This window comes from Peromyscus leucopus, chromosome 2 (genome assembly GCF_004664715.2).
Source record: "Peromyscus leucopus breed LL Stock chromosome 2, UCI_PerLeu_2.1, whole genome shotgun sequence".
NCBI lineage: Eukaryota > Metazoa > Chordata > Mammalia > Rodentia > Cricetidae > Peromyscus > Peromyscus leucopus.
In genome coordinates, this window is record NC_051064.1 from 13,308,887 (window position 1) to 13,333,992 (window position 25,106).

The 25,106-nt window shown below is 34.5% G+C and overlaps 1 protein-coding gene across 1 annotated transcript in view; it reads right to left on the reverse strand.

Annotated features, from left to right (window-relative positions):
• Mmp16 (matrix metallopeptidase 16) overlaps window positions 1-25,106 on the reverse strand; it is a 251,439-nt gene that overhangs the window by 94,307 nt on the left and 132,026 nt on the right. The window contains exon 4 of the mRNA XM_028871631.2: window positions 18,272-18,576. Within this exon, the coding sequence (XP_028727464.1) occupies window positions 18,272-18,576 (305 nt within the window). The remainder of the gene's footprint in view (window positions 1-18,271; window positions 18,577-25,106) is intronic.

A 25,106-nucleotide genomic window follows, 5' to 3' on the forward strand; every position in this document is an offset into this window, starting at 1 on the left:
CTAGAGGAGATTAATCATCAATATTTACTCAGATGTGCACCTTTTAACTCACAGTAATGACAGCCCTGGTAAGATATGCTCATTGGTGCAACTACGGCATGAATATTGTAGGAGTAAGCACCCATGTTCTGATTGTATTTAAGTCCATCCACACAAGATGAAACCCATTCTTGGCACCATTATCTGGCCAAGAACTTGTGGCTAAACAAGTCATAAGACCTAGGGGGAACTTCTATTCTTCTCAATTTATCAATTTAGTTCATATTTATCAATAGTATGAAGCTAAAACATAATGACCTATACCATTAAATTAATGTGTCTCTCAACATTCAGCAGAGAAGCTTGCTTTGTAGTAGATTGCAATTAACATAGAGACTCATAACTAGTCAGGACAATAATAGACTGGAATGATCAGCTCCAAATAGAACATATATATATATCAATCCTCTCCCTACCCATGGTCCAGGGATTATTATAGAATAGGAGGAAGAGTGTAAGAGGCATTATCAGCAGAAAACTGCAAGAGCATAGTACATTCTAGAAACAGTTGGGCAGCTGCACATACAAACTCAGTCAGGGTGACAGCGTTCTAGAGGCTGGAGGCAGAAAAAAATCCCAGATTGAAGAGGTGAGGTAGGTGAAAAGTTCCACCCCTAGCTGAGGAGCTACTTGCAATTCATAGCTTCTGGAAGAGGCAGAGTCAGTTTTCTTTAAGATTGTAAGTTCCTTGTAAGTCAACCATGCTAAAGTAAAGGCCACACACCCAAGAATATATGGGAAAAACAAATTGCACATGATGTGCATAAGAAAAGGAAAGGATACTAAGTTGTATAGGTAGGGTACAGTAGGAAGGGGAATATGGGAAGAATTGGGAGAGTGGATGAATATAATGCAAACACATTGTATAAAACTAAAAAAGAATTACTACATGAATAAAAACAAAAAAGAAGAGAGAAAGTATAAAAGGAAGAAAATAGATCCAGTCAGTCAATATCTAGAGGAGTATGGACAGTGTATCTCTACTTTTCTATGTCTGTGACAAAGTACCATGACCAAGGCAACTTATCAAAAAAAAAAAATTAATTTGGGCACTCATGGTTCCAAAGAGGAGTAGAAGTCATTACTTTCATAATGCTCATTACCTGCATGATGTTTGAGTAGTACCTTAGAGGTCATATGTTGAAACAACAAACACAAGGCAGAAAAACAAACAAACAAAAAAAAAACAAAACAAAAAAAAAAAAAAACCAATGTGAATGGCATGGGTTTTGAAAGACCAAAGTCTACCTCCAGTAACACACATCCAATTAGGCCACATCTTTCCCAAACAGTTATATCAACAGTGGGACAAACATTCAAATATATCAGCCTATGAGGGACATTTAAACCAGCACACGAGAAAAGGAATTAATGAAAAGCCATGTGCAGCAGTTGAAATAACGTATCAGTAGTCTGCAGGGAATTTACAAAGAATTCATGTTTAAGAGCAGAATCTAAGAAAAAGTTAATATCAAGAAAGAAATGTTCTTCAAAATGTTTGGAGTGATAATCACGATTACTGACAAAGGAGACAAAGATTTCAGTTGAAGAAGGGAGGAAGGCACAGTCACATTTATATGGGCCATACTAATTGGACATAGCTGTTTATAAAAAAGAGACAAAGTTTGGAGAAAGTGGGAGATGTGTTGGGCAGGGTAGGGGGAGCTTGAGGGTGAGAATCCAGGATATACATGAGGAAGAAACACTTAAGCATGTATTAAGTAAAAATATTAATAACACAAAAGGCATGGAGGCAAGCCACTCTGTTACTGCCATGCCCACTGCATTAGGCATTGCCCTAAATAGACATTTTATCTCTTTTCAGAAAAAAAATGAGAAATTAAGCAAAGTTCAAGCATCTTAGGGGATGGCTGCCTTATTTAGTTGTTTCCATGGTCTTTAATTGGGTTTCATGAACAATTTTAAGTAAAGAAACTCATAAATGTAAAATATATATGAAATATTTTGTAAAATTCTTGAACATACATCTCTGATAACCATTAAACAAGGAAAACATATTTAATTATTCCCTGGCTAAAAATGTAATAAGATGGCAAGAAAGATGATCCACAGCTAAGAGAAATTGCTGTTCTTCCAGAGGCTTCTAACAATGGTGTGTAGCTACAGATTCATGGGTTCTCATGACATCTCTGGCCACCATGGGCACTACATATATTTGGTACACAGACAAATATGCAGGAAAAGACTCCACATACATTTAAATACATACATACATACATACATACATACATACATACATAATACATACATAATACACAAACTTAAGACATGCACTGATGTTAATAATACAGCTACTTTAGTTCCTTTGTGGTAACTATGTCTCTAGAGGAACTGTTATCATAGTACTAAGATCAAACAATAGGATGCTTGTGGCTAAACATGAAACAGAAATCTGTATGTTCTATTTGTTAAAAGGATTTAAACAAATATGTTGTGGTTTTCATCCAGAATTTTTCAAAAGGCTTATTCAATATCAGTGTAGCGTATAATTTTATTTTATTAGTTATTCTTCTATCATACAATACATCCTGACCACAGATTAATAGTAACAAAGTATTTAGTTACCAAAACACATTGGAACCTTTCAAGTTTGTCAAGAAGAGTGCCATATAAACTATTTGTCTATATCTTTGTATCAAGCTCTCTCTCTCTCTCTCTCTCTCTCTCTCTCTCTCTCTCTCTCTCTCTCACACACACACACACACACACACACACACACACAGAGTGAAATGAAATATCTGTTCATTAAGTATACATGTATGCAACTTAAAATGATAGTTTTCATTTCAAATGAAGCAGAGCCGGAGATTTCATTAAAAAGCATTTAAATAAATAAAAATTTTAATTAGAAGATTAAGAGGCAGAAAGAGGATCTCAGGAGGAAAGTCTGATACAACTAAGAGAGAAGCTGTAGGTTTCTCTGTCAACAACAATGACATAGTTTTCTATAACATATATATTAATGTTTCAATTTGTCTAGGAAGGTATTGGGCTCTGATCATTTCACATTCTAGAGAAAAACTTTCATAAGCAATGATTTCATTTATATCTCCAAGGTGATTAATATTTAAATCTTTCTGCTCATATATCCATTTCTTTTTATAATATGCTTGCTCAAGTGTTTTACATGGTTTTATAGTGAATTGCCATTTTCCCTTTTATATGTTGAAAGATATCTATATTCAGCAGGGTTCATGAGGAATTAGAGCTTTTGCTATGTTGGGAGAAGTAAGAAGCTAGCTTTCTATATTTCATGGGAGTCTAAGACATAGGATACCTAGATCTGAGACAGGACCTAAATCGTCACAGCTCAATAAGGATCATGAGCATCAGTACACTGGCTTGAACTTTCCTTGACTTAAAGTCCACTGAGGCTCATGTCATGTGTATATTCTCAACTAGGTACTTCACAATGTGCTGCATGAAAAGTGCACTCTGTTATTAAGTATCTATTCGTGTTCTCAAGGATAAAAAGGGGTTGAAAATTGTTCTAGAAGAAGGTGCTATGTTGAAGACAGCTCTTTTTTTTTTAGAGGGGGATAAATTATTTACACCTTCCAATGTTATTTCCTATACAAAATGGTAAAATAGGAACAGAAAAATTCAGAGCATCTCATCTACAAGATGTCCAGCAATGCAAAATCCCTATGAAGAATTGTTACTAGAGCAGCTGAGAGGCTGAGATAGGGAGATCAAAGCCAGGATAGACTACATGCGAGTAATGGGACAGTCTGGATTATACAGTGAGGCATTGTTGCAAAAGATTTTTTAAAGTCTTTTAACAATATATTATGTGTTTCTGTTCAAATATTAAAAACATCTATCCCAGAAGACAAATGGTTATTCTTTTTCACACTTTTAGTGAGACTTTAAAAATGAATAACAATTTCTTCCTGGTGGTTTTTTAAGTTTCATCTTTGTATATATTTCCGTATATATTTATCAAAAAATTTAAAATCAAGGCAAATTAAATACAAAGGAAATACTCAATGAATAAATGAGCAAAACTAGTGAAGTCTAAGGAAGACATAAATTGTATAGTTTGCTTAAACAAAGAGATTAATATGGGAATATGACTTCTCAAAGTTAATGCTAGAAATACAAAGACAAATACTTAATATCTTTAATAAATTTAAAGAAAATAGCAACCATACTTAAGCTTTTCCAGGAAAAATGACCTTTAGATATCAGTGCAAAATATAATAAATTTCCACATAAGGGAAACCTAAATTTATTTATTTATTTAATTTTTTAAAGAAAAGTATCCTTTTATTGAGATAAGACACATGTATTTACAATATGCCATTGCTAGAGTATATAATTTGACCATGAAGCTTCTGAGGCAGCTGAAGTCCAAAGAACTGTAAGGGAAAGGGAAAAGAAAGCATTGCAGATTTGTTTCTGTTATAGAAGATACATTTGAGCATGACAGAAACACAGAAGGCCGAGTACTGGACCTTTCCCACTATCTGAGGGGAATAATCAAAGCACAATTTTGTCACAAACACAGAAGCCATGTTTGGTACTTGCATGTGACTTTATGGTGTCACCTATGAGAACTCGATAAATAGAAAATCCTACCTCAATAGCTCATGGATAATAAAAGCCCTGGTGTTGCGTCTGATGCTCTTCAAAAAGTCACTCCTTCTCTGGAGAGTCAGTGCTGTGCTTTGAGAACTGACTTGTGTGAGGTACCCAGTAGACTAATCATAGGCTTTGGCCCATATGATTGGCAGATGGCTAGGTGTCACTCCTGTTAGAGCAAGAGTCTGCCATCTAATTCCTTCGTAGACACGACACAATCAAAGTAGATTTTGTTTGTTTTCTCACTACAGCAAGCATCCCCTTTCAGCACTCTGATTTCTGAAAACACTGGGCCTGAGATGTCCTTAGTAAGGCCCAGGGCTGGGGTGGCTTTTGGGTTTCAGGCGAGTCTGCAGTGGACCTGGGATTGCTTGGCAATGTTGCACTTCTCAGTCAGAACCTTGAAGAGGTTAAGTTTTTAAACAAACAAGCCCACTGACTTCTGTAAGCCCTAGTCTTGAGGTTTCCTTCCCCCACCCCTTCTAAAAATCAGGCTTCTGTCTTTGTGATAAAATAATTTATTACTAACAAGTCTACACAGACTAAATCTCTTTGACTTAGGCAATGCTCCTTTTAACATCCTCCTTTGATGTGATTAGTATTGCTATGTTATTCTTGAATATTTTCAATATTCAGCACTAATTGGATTTACTAGGTTATAAAAATAGTAAATAAATGAATACAAAGAGATATGGATATCGTTGAGGGACATATTGGGAGTGATCCATGAGGACCTGAGAGGGGAAAATGAGGATGGATATGACCATATTTCTTTGTATGCATGTATGAAATTCTTAAAAAATAAGTTGTAAAAATGTAGTAGATACCTCAGTATGGACAAGTATATAATTGAAATATATTTTTGGGCCATTGAAAAGTTATGCATTTTAACTCTAATTAAAATTTATTAAGTTACAGACACTTGGAAGAGCAAACAAGTTTTGCCTCTGTTTCTACTATGAGTGTAATTATATTGAATTAATTTTGTGAGATGTTGATTATGTAACTAAATTCTTTAAAATATTTACATATACTTACTAAGTGTACTTCATAATATTTCGAATAGAAAGAATTGTTGCTATAAGAACTCAGAAATGCGATTATCTCACATCCTAGAATTTTTTTTAATTTTTTAAATTTATTTTACAACACCATTCAGTTCAACATAATAGCCACAGATTCCCCTGTTTTCCCCCTCTCGCCCCCCTCCCTCTCTCCCCAGCCCACCCCCCATTCCCACCTCCTCCAGTCACATCCTAGAATTTAAAGAAAGAAAATAGATAAATTATAGTCTTTTAAACCAAGCTTTTGGCTTGAAGAAATTAAGAATTTTGTTCTGTATATTATAATAGGGAAAACTGAGGACTTTGAATGTGCAAGAGGATGTACCATTTGAAAAGTCAGCAAAAATAAATGAATACGTGTATCAAACCTATCTATTAGTGCCACCCGACTTCTATAAAATCATTAATGACACAAAATAAAAAGCCTTGCACCTCTGAACTCAAGACTGACAATGGAGTTCCACAGAGTGTAGGAGGCTATTCCTCAGAGGCTAAGGGAAAGGAAGGAAGTGCTAAACCCTCCATTGTGAAAGACAGTAGTTTGCTTGCTCCCTGCTTGAAAATGACTCAGTGGAAAAAATGAGACTCACAATTCATATTCGTATCTGCTTGATGATTTCTTTCAACTTAAAAAAATAATTCAGCACAAATTCCCCAAATAAATAAAGGCAGAAAGCAGCTGATACTTAAAAAAAAAATATGTACATCAATTTACACACAAATTACATGCCTTTCAATATTAATAAAATATGAAATTAATCAAAGTTGTATTCTTTTATACAATCAGGTTGGTCAAGATGATAAAAAGAAAAACTTATTTTAGTAGGCAGCTGACTAGTTTTAAATGGTTAAAATTCTGTGCTATGCAGCCACATTGGGGTTATAACAATCCCCATAACATGGGACCATGAAATTCATCTTGGTACTCAACTGGCAACATTTATCATGGTATCTAACTGTCCCTGGCATTCAGCAGTATTGTTATAATTGTAACTTCCTACTCTTGCTAAAACTCCATAGTTATTAATATCAAGGTCAATGAACTTCATACTCATAAATGGTGGGAAACTATAAACTGGTTGCCTGTTTATTGAACATTCTCTAGTAACGTGTCAAGCTGTATTGAAATATTCACATTAATTAGCCAAATAATTCTATGATTCCATTGTAAAGAAATTGTATCAAACAGCATTCTATGCACAAATATGTTAGAGAAAAAGTTATTTGAGCATAATAATAATATAAAATATATAAAGCCAAGTGGGAAAATAATGTACTTAAAGATGTTCTGGTAATAAGCATGGTGTTACACACCTATAATCCTAGCAGTTTTGAAGCTGAGGCAGGATGATAACAATTTCAAAGCCAACTTGGTTTAAACAGTGAGGTCAAAACAAGCTTGGGCTATATAGTGAGACCCTGTCTCAAAAATAAATCCAGACAAACAAGCAGAAAATATCATCAATGAGATATGAAATGTTGGGAAATACATTCAGAGAAATGGGTGGATATTTAAAAACCATAAACAATATATTAAGCATTACATATATACCAAGATTTGCATCACTATTGTGTTATTCAGAACTCTATTAATATCATAGCCACTTAAGGTAATGAACTTGTACAGAAACTTTTGGGTCACAGTTTTGGATGTGGCAGTCTGTGATAGAATAGCCCCATTGCTTTGGTGCATCCCATTGGGAGCATTTGAAAGAAAAAAATAATCATTCATTGCACAGCTGTCAAACAATAGCTGGAAAGGCACTAAGGCTCTAAGACACGGTCTATGTCCCTTTTCACGATGACCTGAAGGCCAAACACCAGTGCCCACATCTTAAAAGTCCATCATCTTTCAATGGTTTTTCTCTTGTGAGCAAGTTTTTTGTTTTGTTTTGTTTGTTTGTTTGTTTTGAGACAGGGTTTCTCTGTGTAGCTTTGTGCCTTTCCTGGAACACACTCTGTGGCCCTGGCTGACTTAGAACTCACAGAGATCTGCCTACCTCTGCCTCTTGAGTGCTGGGATTAAAGGCATGAGCTACCACCGCCAGTCGCTGGTGAGCAAGTTTTAAACATATGGACATTGGAAGGATGCTTAAGATGAAGATCCCAAAGGTATAGGTTTCACTAGTCATTAAGATATCATCTGAGGATATTGGTTAAATATATTAGAACTTGCGGTGGTTAACTTGAAGAGGAAGTATTCAAAGTAATTTTAAAGTTAAATTTTAATTTCCCTGAATTTTAGAAAGAAAATGTATATTGCTTATATTATTAAAACAAATGAAAGTATATTTCAGTCAGATATTTGCTATAAAATGGGCTCAAGTATTTTAAAAATGTCAATTAGCTCTCTATTTTAGTATACACTAGTATTTGTTTTAATATATATTATATGCCAAGAATTGAAATAAGTGAATTGAGGTAGGTACACTGACATATTTAATATGTTTAAATGGTGGTTAACATCTTACCAGCAAATCCTGTATTATGAATAAAAAGACAAAGGGTTAGTCAGTTTCAGGGACTACTAAGTACAGAATTAACATCTTAATTTTAAAACAGATATCTTAATTATCTTCTTGTCAACAAACTTGACTAAGCATGAGAAATAGAGATACTCTTTCCAGATGCTAATAATCATTTTGTCCTTTATGTGTAAGACAGGGACACACAGTTATTTAAATTTCATTTAGCTCTTGTCTCTAGAGGCCTAGCTGTTACATCTAAGTATTCATAGGTTTTCAGGTCAATTAGGACAAAACTAAGAAGAGAAAGACATGAATATCCACTGGTATAGATAGTCAAATTTGATACATTTCCATATATGTCAATATTGGTGTTTTGTAAAAACATGCAGTTTATTGAAATGATTAAGTTAAATCTAAGGGGGAAGGAATTAAAAAGGTTGCAGCATCTCAAAAGGAAGAAATAGAGTAAGTCATAATCACTAGGACCATATGGGTGGCCATGGTGAAGGGCTATTAAAAACCAGAACTTGTAGCCACAGTGGGCTACTAAAACAAAGGGCCATTAAAACAAAGATTTTGAAGCTACTTAGAATAATGAAAGTTGCTTAATTTTTAAATGTTATTTATAAAAATTCAATATTATTTTTCATACTGTAATAAGAAATGCAGATTTTTACAAGTAAAGATGAACATGGAATAAATCTATTTATAATGTCGAACAAATGTTAGCAGAAATGTAAAGAACAGTGGAATTCCAACTTCTACATGAGGCACCAAAGTTGCCATTCACTACTAAATGAAGCATAATATTATTGACTACTCAGGCATGCCATTTATAAACGGTGACCCCCAAAAGATACTAAAACTTGTTTGACTACTCAAAACTATACTGACTGATAATCTAAAAATAAAAATATGATCATGGTAAATGAAGACCACATGAGAAAAGGAAGAAACAAAGTGCTAAAGAGGCCCACAGAAATCCACAAAGATACCCCCACAAAAGACTGCTGGCAATGGTCGAGAGACAGCCAGAACTGACCTACTCTGGTGATGGGATGGCCAAACACCCTAACAGTTGTGCTAGAAACCCCATCCAAGTACTGAGGAATCTGGATGCAGAGATCCACGACTAGGCCCCAGGTGGAGCACTGGGAGTCTAATTAGCGAGAAAGAGGAGGGTTTATATGTGTGAGAGTTGTTGAAACCAAGGTTGGATAAAGCACAGGGACAAATAGCCAAACGAATGGAAACACATGAACTATGAACCAAAGACTGAGGGGCCCCCAACTGGATCAGGCCCTCTGAATAGGTGAGACAGTTGACTGGCTTGATTTGTTTGGGAGGCATCTAGGCAGTGGTACCAGGTCCTGGGCTCGCTGCATGAGATAGCTGTTTGAAACCCGGGACTTGTACAGGGACGCTTGGCTCAATCTGAGAGGAGGGGACTGGACCTGCCTGGACTGAGTCTATCAGGTCGATCTCAGTCCTCGAGGGTGGCCTTGATCTGGAAGTGCTGGGAATGGGGGATGGGCTGGGGGGAAGGGGAGGGGGGCAGGAAGGGGGAGAACAAGGGAATCTGTGGCTGTTATGTAGAACTGAATAGTATTGTAAAATAAAAAAAGAAGATGTCTTTTATTCCGGGTGAAAATTGAATTAATTCCACTTCATGGTAGAAAGAGTAACATTTGACTGTATCTTTGTAACAAGTGAAGTTTTTAAGTTTACCATTTGTTCTATGTCTCTAAAATTAAAACCCAAACTACATCTTGGATATATTTAATTCTAAATTTTCTCACATATAAACTTAACATTTTTATATGATTTAATGGATTTTTTAATTTCAGAGTCTTAAAAATTGGCATATATTATGCTGGAAAATATCAAAATATCAAAATATGAGAAGTTACTTTTTATACCTTTTTATTAGAAATAAAACATCACTAAAATTCCAACTGTGCTATTCTGTAATAAAGAACTGGCATTGGAAAAATCAAAAAACTTAATGTCTATGAAGAATTTATGTAAATACAGCATTAGATCTCTATTAACACCATAGTGTAGACACATGCCAAATTTTAATGCAAAACCCTTCCTTATCTTTTTATTATATTATGACTAAGTCACTTGAGAGTTTCGTTATTCATTTAACATGTATCTGTTAAACAGGAACTTTTTATTAATTACATTCATTCATTTATTTTACATCCAACCACAGTTTCCCATCCCTCATCTCCTCCCATTCTGTCCCCCCACCTTCCTTGGCAATCCACTCCTCTGTGTCCATTCAGAAAGGGAGAGGCCTCCCATGGGTGTCAGCAAAGCATGGTATATCAAGTTGAGCTAGGAGAATGCTCCTCCTCTTGTGTTAAGGCTGGGCAAGGCAGCCCAGTATGAGGAATAGGTTCCTAGAAGCCAGCCAAAGTGTTAAGGACAGGCCAGCTTCCACCAGTAGAAGTCCCACAAGAAGATCAAACTACACAACTGTCACACATATGTAGAGGGCCTAGGCTGGTCCCATGCAGGCTCCCTAGCTAGAGTCCAGAGTCTCTGTGAGCTCCTATGAGCCCAGGTTAGTATTTTAATGACATATAATTTGATGCTATAATGAATATACAAGTAATTACAAATATAAAAATTTACTTTTTTCTCATTTTTCATAGCTTTTATAGTAGTGTTAGAACAATGATTACCCTCATAAGAAATGTAGTATGGTTTTTGACTTGATGAGTGATGTTGTTCTGTATGCTGTGAATATGTGTTGCACTGACTGGTTGATAAATAAAGCTGTTTGGCCAATGGTGAGGCAAAATAAGGTTAGGCAGGACATTCTAATTAGAAAGAAAAAAGAAAGACAGAGAGAAGGGACACTGCCAGCCACCGCTAGAAGCAAGATGTGAAGTTCCAGTAAGCCACAAGCCATGTGGCAAAATACAGATTTATAGAAATGGGTTAATTTCTAACCCATCTAATGGGTTAAGATGTAAGAACTAGCTAGTGAGAAGCTTGAGCCATTAGGCCATATCATTTGTAAATAATATAAGCCTTGGGTCTGAGCTACTGTGGGACCAGCAGGTGACAGAGATTTGTCCTGATCGCAGGCCAGGGGGAACACAGGAAAACGTCTAGCCACATTGACTTAGTGAATGACAGTTATTTATTTATTTTTTTAAATTAAATGGGGATTTATTTTTTAACACTCAGTTTCTTTTGTTTCATGTTTCTGCTCCTCTATTTGGGGGACAATGTGTAAGCCTTCAGCCAGATCTACCCACCTGTTGTTTTTTTTAACAGTCTTTTATTCTTGTCTTTTGTTTCTGCATCATTTTATTTCACTGTTTCGTTGCTGTTGTTTGTTTGTTTGTTTTGTTTTTGGAAAGTACTTGCCAAGTTCATCTACATGATGGGCTGAGCTTTACATTAGTACCAGGTTAACCTTTCTGTTCCATATACCTTTTGAGGGGTACTCTGATTACTGTCAATATGGCTTTCTTTTCTCTGGGCACAACTGCTGTGTGAGAGGCTTTCTGCTGTGTCATCAGGAACATGGTCCCCTTCCTACTTTCTTTTTCATTATTTCAATTGTACCATTTTGCTATTGTCAACTATACAAAACTGGGCAAGTCAACATACTTTGAATGATCAAGTTTATTTATAAACTAGAGGTAATGGTATTATTTTATTAATTTCTTATGACAAGTGAATTAATGTTTAAAATTCATTGAGAATAATATTTGAAACATTAAAAACACAATTAAGTTAATCTCTTATTTTTGAATAAGTATTTTCTTCTTTAAGCATCTTTGACTAAGATTGTTGATAACCAGCGAAGAGGGTACATTATCACTTCCTTATTTCTCTTTTGATTGTTATTCAAGTATTCTTTAATAAAACACTACCCACAAGGATGATACTTCATAGTCTTTCATCGAATTTCATTGCTTGAGGTGTTTGTCTAACAATAGTGAACCTTTTTCAATGGGCACAATCTTTTTTACTTGTGTGTGTGTGTGTGTTTGTGTGTGTGTGTATAGAATGCATATGTTTGTATATATATATATATGTGTGTGTGTGTATGTTTGAATGCATATGTGTTTGTATACATATATGTGTGTGTATGTCTGAATACATGTTTGTGTGTGTGTGTGTGTGTGTGTGTGTGTGTGGTGTACAGGTGTATATAAACATTGACAAGGGTGCACATGTATATGCAGGTACAGAGGTGCATGTATGCTCATGTGTTTGGATGTAAGTAGACACCGTTGGGTGTTATTTCTCAGAAGTAAGACTCTTTCCTTTTATAGTTTTTATATTATATTTAATTTGTTTATTTTGTGTCGGTATGTACACATGCATAACATAGGACATGTGTGTAGGTAGAGAACAATTGTTGGGAGTTTGTTCTTTCTTTTTAGTGTGTGAGTCCTGAATTTCAAATTTGAGTACATTGGCCTGGAGGTAAGCACATTTATCAGCTAAGCTATATTTCTAGTTTCAGCCATATACCTACCTAACTTTTGAGTGAAGGTATCTCACCGGCTTGGAACATGGCAGGTAGGTTAGCCTGACTAGCAAGGGACAACCAATTCCCCAATTGCCTCTACATTCCCAGAGCTCTTTGTTTCTGCTTATGCTTTCAAGATAAGAGCTTTACTGACTGAACTGTCTCCTTCGTCTGACAATCTCTATCTGATGTATCGAATCAGAGGCAAGAATACAGTCTCTTTGTAGATTAAAACAAGGTCTTATTTCTGTTACTTTCTTGATACCTGATCAGCAGATTGGTGAGGAAGGAAGTTATGGCAATGAAATTTTTAACGTCAAATGAAGAAGAAGATTACATATCAGAATAAGAAAAATTGGGGGACTGTTTCATTTCCTTAAACATAAAATGATTTACTAAAACAGAAGTGCATAAGATTTATAATGCCGTGAAAGTAACGATCAAGACTATGGTAGATGTTTGTTTGCATTTTTGAATTTTTAGCAGTGTTGTGGAACAAACCCAGAGGCTTATGTTTGCTAGGCAAGCGTGTTCAAAGAAGCTACACATCCAGCCTTGGTCTTTTATCAATAAGAACATAAACTATTAAGTTATTATACCAAAGACACTGTTACTTTAGTCATCAAACATGGCTAAATTGGAGAAGTACTTTGTTTTCTTGATGATCATCTAGAGTTAAGGATAAGGATCCTGTGGAAAGATAAACCTGAAGGACGTTTTCATAAGGGATTTAATGGAAGCAAATTATTTGTCAAAATGACAGTATTTAAATGAAGGTTTATTGTAATTAAGCAACTTAGCCAGAGAATCAGAGAGTATCTAAAAATTCAACTCTTCTGTGCATAGGTCATTAAATACCAGCTTCTGAACATATGAGCTTTCTGAAATGTTCTCTAATGCTAAGGCTCTGGGATTGAATTGTAGTTCATGGAACTTTCACAGAAACATTAACTATGTCACTTATACATATGATATGTAAAGTTCCTCATGAAAAAAATGTATCTTTCCCAACTGTGGCATGAATGATGGCATCCATGTCAACTTTGGAAGATATATTGATGGTGCTTGAGCCTCTGTGTGTCTCTGCCTCTGATGAAAAGTTGGACAGAGCACCTGTGTCTTATTTCACAAACACAATGTAAAATTCTTTGTTTAGTCATGGACTTTTCAGTTTTATCTGCCTCAATTATGGATCACCATCTCACCTGCATTAATGTTCAAGATCCATTCCTATATCCTTTAATGTTGTCAGGAATTAAAATTTTTCCAATATAATTATTTCAATTCATCTGCTATTCTGATTTGTATGAATATCTAAAAATAAATAACCAATTCAATTTAGCATGATAATCATATAATGCAACAGTAATTGAATGGTTTTGAGAAACTCAAAAGAATATCAAACTTTATTATGAGTTTAGTAAAATAAAATAAACATGATAAAATGAATTTCATTCTAGGAAGGAAGAAGAGACTTTTGTAAACAAAGAAACAATGCCCTTCTTGAATGCAATGCCTGATTACTTTGAAAGAAAGTCTCCTTTTGTTTTAGTAAAGCATGTTAAAAAAAATATGTGTTAGTAAATTAATTTTAAATTTAACAACTCAGTAAGTACTCCTGTGTTAAGGACTGATCAAGGTCCTTTACCACATAGTCACAACAACTATTTTTCATTTCTATTGACCCTAAGGACAGACAACATAGATAATAATCACACGGACTATGGATTGACCGATAAGCATCTTCACAAATGCTCCCTTGTCAACTGAAACTTTTCTTCATCAAATATCAGAGTAAAAAGTTTACAGTCTCCTGAGAATCACTTTGTAGCAGCAGTACTTGCAAGGTGAAGAGAAAGGCTGGGAGACAGAAGAAGGAGATTTAAAGTCTTGGTTTGCCTCTGGAAAGAAACATGTGTCTCTGCAACCCATTATACCGTTCCTTATTGATTCTCTGTGGTCCATATGAAGATTATATCATGAAGATATCCACACAGGTATAATCATAAAAGAAGGTAAACTCATGAGAAAGCAGGCCTAGAGGTAGAAGTCACTAAGTTCATATTTAATAATGATAGATTTAATAGGTTCGGTTTTCAATGAAATTATTACCATCATTTCCCCTCCATATTTGTTAGACAATGCTGATAATCTTGATGCATGCCTCTTTACACTAGAGAATGAACTTACAAACAATAAACTGTTTCTGCAACACACACACGCACACAAACACACATACATACTCACACACGGTGATGGACATCAATCTCACGGCTTCTTAATGCCAGGCAAGTATTTCTTCCTCGACCTTTGCAATGCACTTTCGTGTTAACAGAATTGTAACTTAGTTCATAATGAAATTCTGACAGTTTCTAGATAATTTTCTATAACAAGCTTATATATAGTTTTATAGGTATGGTTATTTTTCTGTAGTAGGTGAATGATATGAAATCTTATTGTACTAGATACTTCTTATTCAGAAGAAATTGGTATAATGTTTGCTTTAAAACAGACAACGCCACCTAAACTTCTATTATTACACCATAGCTTAGAAAAGACTATGTTGATATTATTCAAAATAGATTTTAATATTCTGCTAGAGTTAAATTTTCTCACTCCAAGGCAATAAATACTTTTAAAAAATCTTGTCAAGCTGGGTGGTGGTGGTGCACGCCTTTAATCCCAGCACTCGGGAGGCAGAGCCAGGTGTATCTCTTTGAGTTTGAGCACAGCCTGGTCTACAGAGCGAGATCCAGGACAGGCCCCAAAACTATACACAGAAACCCTGTCTCAGAAAAAAAATCTTGTCTAGCTAAATTTTTTTTTGTTTTGAATTACTATGCCCATACTTAGCTTTTTCAGTAATGAAAATTCAATATAAATTTGAAAATGGCAATGTTTTATTAAAGATGCATGCATATGTAAATGTCCTTTTATGTTTTAATAAAATTATTGTGTAATTCTATTAATAGTCATTAGCTTGTGTTTATAAAAGGCATCGTGACAATAAGCAAATTGGTAAGAAAGTAGGCAACAATAGTCTATGGCTACTGGACCTGTGACAGTGTTTATCTCTTTTCAGGTAGACAGAATTCAAATTGCCTTCATTAGTGGAGCAATATGCTGTGGAAAATGAGCAAGGCACTTATCAAGAGGCTCTTCATTTGCATATTTTTGCTGCAAAACCAAGCAGCATGTTCTCTAGCTGCTTGAGATCTGTGAGTGAGGGAGAAAACAACCCAGGGAAGTAGTAAGCCTGGGCATTCAAGAACTAGATTAAAGAAAAGACAAAGTTTGTCAATAAAGATGTCAGAATTGTGCCTTGTGTTATATGTGCTACCAAATGACAGTCTTGTGGGCTGTTAGGAACTAGGATGTAACACTGCATGAATGCTTCTCACATCCACCAATACCACAAGCAAAGCTGGAGGCTGCTCTTATAATAAACGATCAATACTTCAGACTGACACCACCTAGCTGTTTGCTCTTGCCACTTAAGACTCTGAATTTCAATTAAGGAGTAAATCGTTATGGAATTATATTTTCAACTGCCAATTAACATGCCCTTAATCCCTGGCAATTCTGAAACACTGTAATTTTCACAATTTTTCCTTCAAGATTCTTCCCAGAGCAAAAAATTCGTAGTTGACTGGTAAATATATTTTTCTCAAAATGAATGACCAGATATCAGATTGTTTAAGATTGCAGCTGGATGCTTACATCAAAAGAATATTTTAATTACACTTTAAGTTACAATCCACAGTATAAATTAAGAAACGTAGGTTGTATTCTTAAAAACATTTGGTCAAACATGTCTTGACCTAGCTGTAAGTAATAGGTCATGTTACATTTGAGTTTTTTTTCACTGACACATTCCTTGGAAAACTTTTTAAATCAAATGAAACACATAAGCATTCATAGTACTGGTCCCACTCAAATTAGTGTAAACATTTTCCTTTCCTACATAATCAAATCCTCATTTGTTTTTGTCAGTAAACTTGTTTATTTATAAATGTTCTGTCGGCTACCTAATGGAGCAGAGAACTAAAGTTTAGTACTGCTTTTATTGAGGATTATAGTAATTTAAGAGAAAATATAGACAGATTGAAAGATGTAATATTTATGCAATATTTAGATAATTTAAATTTATGAGGCCACAAAGCTAAATAAATGCAACTGGCAACATTCAACTATGTCTGCCAATGTTTTAGTATTAGCAATGGAATGTTATTAAAAAGTTAAATATATTCTACACACAGCCTACATTGAAAACACTTCTACTTCCAGGGTTCACAGCCTACTACATAAATTATACAATACAAATTAAAACAAATATATTGCAGGCTATTTGAGACAATGATTAGTTAACCAACATTTAAACATAAATCTGATTGACTATAAAGTTTTGGCTTTTTATTCCTCTATAAAGAATTCTATGACATTTTCTCATTATCTTCAGAAAACTTAGTAATAATGCAAGCCTAATTTAATATAATAAAATGGAGAACTATTAACTTCAAAGATTGAGTTAGTATCACAATTTTATTGTGGAAAACATGTAGATTAATTTGTCCTAAGAAACTGATGGTTAGTTTCAAATTTAGCCTTACTAAATTTACACTATTCATGACCTTACTAACCTCTATGTATCCTAAAAGAGCAAGGTAATTAACAAAATCCCTTCAGCTAAATGTTCTTGTGAACTAACAAAACTTAATTCCATGACTAGGATTAATTCATCAAAGAGGGATTAAAAGTTTTATTAGCTGATTAGTTCCCATCAAAGTAAAACACATTGTAGTAGAACACCATTGACAAAAGTGAGGAGAGAAAATTATTTAGGTGTGGAATATAGGAATGAAGGCTTTGACCCGTAAGGAGTCACAGGATTCTTAGGTCTGACAAAACTGATTCTTTATAAACATAATCTATAAATGCACATTTTTATACGAGGGGATCCCTACATTTAACAATAGTAACTCATTCTTGGATTGGATTTTCTAGCTCTTATGCTGCTGTTGTGTATCAGATCGTAATGATAACAATAAGACAACGGACAGATAGGTTATAAAAAATGCAAAACGTTTGCTTATGAGACAATATACATAGTATTAAGATAATTAAACACATAGTCGTTCTATCCCATTGAAATAGATGAAAGACAAAAGAGAAGGAGAAAGGGGCATAAATAAGAGGGGTGATGTGATAATAGCACTGAAGATAATATAAAATATATAGTGCAGGACACTGTGTATGTCAGAGTATATTTCACATGGAAAAATGGAATAAGGTGTATATATTGAATATCTCATGACTTTAGTGATAAACTATAAATTATTTTAAGAAGTAATGATTTATAAAAACAATGTAATCAGTGTTCACACTTATACCTATTCCTTCAAAGAACACATACATATGTATACAATGTAATAATTCTGATCAATTATTTCCCTAAAATATAAAAAGCCTTCAACACTGCTTTTAAAATTTACAAGTAATATATGGACTCTCTACCTTAAGTTTAGAAAATTATTTAAGCATTCTAAAATAAAAGAGGGATCATTAATCTTGACAAGAAATGATGCACTTACCATCATGATTGGGATTTCCCAGTGTCCATGGCTCATCAGAATCAAAATGAGTATCTCCTCCAATTCCTGGTCCAGGGAAATAGGCATGTGCCAAAAATCCTCCCTCCCCATCAAAGGGGGAACTGTCTCCATGAAAACCGGATGCAAAAATGATGGTTATATCCACATCACGTTTGCCATTTTCTAGTTCACTGTAGGGAACTTCTTCAAATGTTAGTGGAGTTACATTCTGCCACACATCAAAGGCACGGCGAATTGCTCTCCTGGTCTCAGGGTCTCCAACTTTTGGAGTTACGTTCTTTATACTGAAAGTTGGAAAAGATAATGATCAGTGTGTCTTCTTGTATGTAATTTGAATTACTGCAATTCTTCACTTTTTTAGTTCAGAATTATCAGAGAAAATGGCTGTATTATACAGAAATAGAATTTATTCATGTTTATTGACTTCATAGACACTGTTCATTACACGGGGTTATTTCATTATCATCAAGGGAGCATTCGTGTGCCAAGGCTATTAGGGAGAAGGTCTATGTAGGAGGCTAGTGGGAGGTAGGATGATAGATCAATCAGTTTGCCAAGAGATCAAGCAGGTGCAGCAGCTTAGAGCTGAAATAAAAACCCCAATTTCCTTTTTATTTCCATCATTGCAGAGGTATATCACTGTAATTATCCAATCAAATAATATCTTTAGGCTTAGATCTATGAACGCCAACTCAGCATGAAGCAAGTTTTATTTATTGTTTTTAAAAAAAGGCCCAGTTACTGTGGTCTCTGATATTCTACTCTGATATTCTTAACTAAGTCTTTCCAGCAAACAAAACAAAACTAAATAAAATGGCAACTTACAACAAAGATTTACAAATTTTGTGAATTTAAATAAAAGCAGGAAAAAATAAAAATGTTACCTTGACATTATAAGTTTTACCCTGGTCTAACATTAATATAAATTGATGAAGCAGAATTAGTTTTTGATTCATTTAACACTAATCATATATATAGATGATTTCCTGATAATTTCTTTAAAATACAGCATAAATGGAACTTATATATATATAATTTTATGGTGCAGAATACAGTCACTCTGTGCATTTTGAATTAACAAATAGATAATACAAGGTTCATAGGTTTCAAATCCTTTCAGTTAGTAATACTCTGCACAGAAGATTACACCAAGTAAAACCTTTACTAAACAAATGCTGTGATGTTCAATGTAATATAGCTTGCTGTACAGACATCAAAGATAACCGGGAGAGCTGCCATTTACAATGACAGTGATGTAGCCAAGCTATGGTATCTAAGCTGAATGACATTCCTTATATAGGACTAAAATTTAGTTTTATTTTTCAGATCTATTTCTCAATATTACAAACATTTGAGATGTACTTTCTAATAGAAAAGTAACATTCTGATTGTATACAAGTAAGTTGCATGTAATCATTACAAATGCTATAATAATAATAATGACCTTATTTGTGCATTAAGAGTGTGACAAACACTTAATATGCCTTATTTAATCCAACCAACAATACATGGAAATGAGTATTAATACCTACTTTACAAAAATGTTACAATTTATACGAATTTAAAGGAAATCTTCTGATGAGCTTTTTCCTAAACACTCTTGAGAGTCCATTGTCTTGGAGTCCATGTATACCATATATCTAAAAATAAGCTTTCCTTTCTTTATGACATATAGTCTATACCTTATTTACAGTTTAGAATGCTGCTGAATATTATTTATTCTATACAAAAGGACTAAACACCAACAAGTAGAACAAGGTTGGAGTGATCCAGGAAGCCAGAGGTGGTAAAAGGCCATGAAGTGGAGATTTTTCCAGCAGTTTCTAAGAGCCACAAAGTAGCTGGTGTAGTTGGAGCAGTGAGAAAGGTAGAATCAGAGGGTTTTATTCATTTTGTTTTGTTTTATTTTGTTTTCAGTTTTCTTAATTTTTCTAAGAACTGAGCTGAATGCTGAACTTTTAGAACAAATCTCTATCATTTACTGTTGACAGAAACTTTTTTCTACATAGCATTAAAATCATCTGTATGTTTATTTTGCTCACAATTTTTAAACATTACATTTTTATAAATGCCCTCCCCTTCACTTTTTATATATTGTTTTGTGTGTAGGAAGAGCAAATAGAGCATTAGGATTGACTCTTGACATTGGACTTCTGCCATGAATAAATGATTCCAGCCACTATGAGGAGTGTATAATGTGGCAGAGAAAATGCTGAAATGGAAGATTTTAAGGACTTTTGCAAACCCCCAAATGTGAGATGGTGAAACAATAGATTAAGTGGTGCCAGTAAAGAGAGGATATATTTTTGAGGGTACACACACAACTAAATTTAACACCAGTGGAAGGATGGTTAGAAGCAACCAACTGCTTTCTGCCTGCTCAGGGATGGTTGTTCTTCAGTTTGTGCTAGTCTTATCCTTCATTCAGCAGAGTGTCCTGCATTATATTTTGAGAAAGAGGAAGTATCTGCTTGGAGGCATCAAGGTCTTTGCAGCTTGTTAGAACTCATTTCCCATCGTGAGGCAGAAGAGATGCATGCCAAGTGAAGGCATCATTCTTATTTTTTTGCAAATTAAGTTACTAGTAGTCATTTATCCTCTTTAGACACTGTGGGACTGCAAAAGTGCTAACGGCATGGGATTTGAAAGGATTTACTGCAGAACAGTACTTATCTAGATGCTAGACTATACTCCAAGAGAGCTTGTATAGTTTCTAATAAGACATAGGAATTTAAAGAGGAAAAACAGTGATGATCTACGGTGACAACTGAGTGAGTAGGCAAACAAAAGATGCTAAATGTTGCTTTATTGACAGGATGGACCAATGACACTTATCATTTAGTGTCTAGACAAAGTAACAGTCAGTAGGAAGCCAAACTAAATTTGTCCATTTAAAAAATAGAGCTGGAGTGAGGTGTTATAAAATGACCATAAAAGAGAAGGTCATGAAATGAGAGAGCACTGACAGGGAGATACTATTCTATAGAAGGAAGATTCTAGAAAGGTGTAAGCATAGAAGCCCTCTAATTGTATTTCCATTACAAATATGACTACCCCTTATGGAAAATGTATAAAAGGGGAATAATGATAGGAAAAATTGTTTCACTAACTCACACAGAGGATAGACAGGAACATGCGAAGAATGATGGCACTGGAGACATGGAGAACATGTTTTACTGTTTATTTTGAGAGAACTATGAGTGGAGATTAGTAATTCAATGTATAATGGAGAAATGGATTTTATTTCAAGTAAATGGCAACCTTAAATGATGAAAACAAGTGTGGTTATGTGAGTATGAATGTTAGATGAGTTATTACAGGCTATGAGAAGAAGAAAGCAATACGGACAATATAGACTAACACGCATTGTACACGCTTTAACTTGAAAAATGTCACTGCTTTTAGAAGCCATAAAGAGAGGCGCTTGCAAAAATAAGCTTCACCATGCTATATGTGATATTATTTATGAATAAATATAAACCATACATGTGTACTTCAGATCCAAGTTGGGAGATTAATACAGGAGACTCAGAAAACAAGATGTCACTGAAGGATGTACTTCTTAATCACCATTTATATTACCTGATAAATGAGTGGCACCGAGAGATCATGGTGTCATGATAGTAAAATAAAGTGGGTAGCCTTAAATTTTTAATATGTAATGCACAAATAATTAAATGTTAGCCATATGAAAAGGCAGTACTATAAAAAGAGGAATACTAACATTTTTGACAACTGTAATGAAGCTGATTTAATTGAAAAAATCATTACTTGCATAGTTCCTTTTATAGATAAAGAGAACAATCATTTAAAAATGGATTTTATTTGCCCAAGTGTTTATCTGGCTATTTTATGAAGAATCTCACCATGTTTTTCAAGTTTTCTTTCTGATAATATTTGGAACTTTAATCTAAAAATCATACCCCAAACAAGACAACCTTAAACTGATTAAAGCAAAATGTGTATAGCTCTTATTTATCAGAATAATTGGCACTGGTATCAAAATGGGTGACCTGGCATTATTAACTATGAAGGTTGAGAATTTCTACTCTTAACATCATTATGTACTGTGCCAGTTAATTACATAATAATGACACATAGGAAGGTTGCTACTTTAAATTTTCTCATGGTGGTAAATTTTTTCAAAATTAGATTGCAGTTACACCTTTGATATTGGAGGTAAGAACAAAGATAAATGCCTTGGAATTGAATTAAGATATAGAAACATTGTAATACTCTTCTCGAGATCATTATGATTTGAGAGGCTTAAATTATTTATGTGAATGAAAGGCCTTCTCTTACATAAATTATCAATATTCATTGTTTTCTAGGCTTATAGACAAAATAACTCACCAATATGTTAGAATCTTAATATAAATGTAGCTAACAAAAATTATAAGGTGTGTGTGTGTGTGTGTTTGTGTGTGTGTCTGTGTGTGCATGTGTGTGTGTGTTCATGTGTGTTTGTGTGCATGTGTGTGTGCATGTGTGTGCTTTAGCCATGTAATAGAAACTATAAGAAATGAAGTAAAGGGCAGGGCAGAAATAAAATTGCACATGAAACAAATAAAGACTATCTCGATATTCTCATTATGGCCAAGGAAAGAATCAGTGAATTCTAAAATACCGCAGGAACTTCCTAAACTGCAAGGTACAGCAAAGAAAAGATGAAATCCAGAACAGATAATCCAGGAACTATGGGGAAATAGATGTAAAGATTATACTCAAAGGAAGAAGAGCAGCTGTAATAATGTCTAAGAATGTTTCAACATTAACAACAGAAACCACATTACTGATCCATGAAACTCAGAGCACATGAAGGAACAACCCCAACCATACCAGAATCATATCTGTAGAGGAGCAAAGCAAACAATTATAATTAGAGTTCTCTTTTTAAAAAATGCAAGAAGAAAGCAGTACAGAATGTTTAAAGTGTTCAGATAATAAATAATAAAACTACCAACCTAGAAATCAGCATCCAGTGAAATTAGCATTCAAAAGTGAAGTAGAAAAAAATAACTTGTTCAAAGAAAAACTAAGAAATTCTTGTCAGTAGGCTTTTCTGACAAGAAATTTAAGACTTCTTCAGAGATAAGATCAGAAATTCAGATCTATATAAAGAAAGGAAAATTATTAGAGAAGGAATATACTTCTTTTCTTAGATACTGCAAAGCAAACAAAATATGTGAAAACAATACTTAAGCCTGCAATAAAATGAAATGCTAATGAATTACTCTTTTTGAATATAATAATTAATATATATACATATATATATACATATATACATATATATGTACCATCTCTATGAGAAAAAGTAGAAAATTCTGACAGAGTAAAATATAAATAAGTAGTAAAGTAGTCATGTTTGTGGATAGAAAAACTCAATATGTTAAGGTTTAGTTCTTTGTTACTTGATCAGTAGATATAATGCATTATTAATCAAAATCATATTCAATTATTTTATAGATATGAATAGATGGATTTTGATGTTGATGTGAAATTTATGAAACTCAACATAATCAACATGATACTCAAAAAATGTATGCAGGCAACTAAAACCACTAGATATTATAGTAACTTTCAAGTTAGTAATTGAGATAGTATGATATTGATTAGACCAGACATATCAGGAATGGAAGTGAAGAATAAGCCCAGAGAGTGACCAATGAAGACAAGTCAACTACTAATCTATGACAAATGAGTGAAAGGAATATAGTCTGAAAAATGAAGATCTTCTCAGCAATATTTCTGGGGAAGATGAAGTATACACATACACACACACACACACACACACACACACACACACATCCACATATGCATCTACATGAGGGTGAATACAGTTGTACTTAATGTGCACATCTTACATATTGTTTCAAAAGTAATTGAAAGTAGAGTGGGGGATGTAACTCAATTGGGAGCTTTTAACTAGCATGGAGGAAGCCCTGGGTTTGTTAATCATTACTATATAAACATGCTCTGTGTCGCACTCCTGTAATGCCAGCACTCAAGAGGTAATGAATGATACTGAATGACTAGAAAACAAGTCAAAGGATCATCTAGATGCCCTTGGTTTTGATGGTATATTTTTCTTATTTATTTATTTACTTCACTCTCCACAGCAGTTTTCCCTCCCTCCCCTCCCTAGTCTCTCCCCACCTTCTCTCTGCCTCCACTCCCCATCAACTACTTCTCAATTTCTATTTAGAAAAGGGCAGGCCTCCCAAGGATATCCATAGAACATGGCATATCAAGTTGCAGTAAGACTCAAGTACCTCCCCTTGTATTAACTATGGGCAAGACAACCCAGTATGAGAAACAGAGTCCTAAAAGCCAGAGAAAGAGTCAAAGACAGCCTCTGCTCTCACACTTAGGAGTCCCACAAGAAGACCAAGCCACATAACTGTCACATATATGCAGAAGGACTAAATGAGTCACATGAGGCTCACTGGTTGTCAGTTCAGTCTCTATGAGCCCCTATGAGGCCAGGTTAGTTGATTCTGTGGGTTTTTGTCTGATGTCCTTGGACTCTTTTGACTCCTCAAATCCTTCCCCCCACTCTTCAGCAGGATTCCCTGGGCTTGGCCCAATGTTTGACTGTGGGTCTCTGCGTCTGTTTCAACCAGTTGCTAGATGAAGTTTCTAATGTCAATCTCACTCAGGATAAATATACAATAACAGCCAGGTCAATATTTCAGCACCAGAAGCCAGGCATCTCACTACAGTAAGCCATGATAGTATATTTTTAGACACTACATATAACAACAAAGGAAGAAAATTGGGTGGACATTATTAGAATTAAAACAATTGCTCTAAA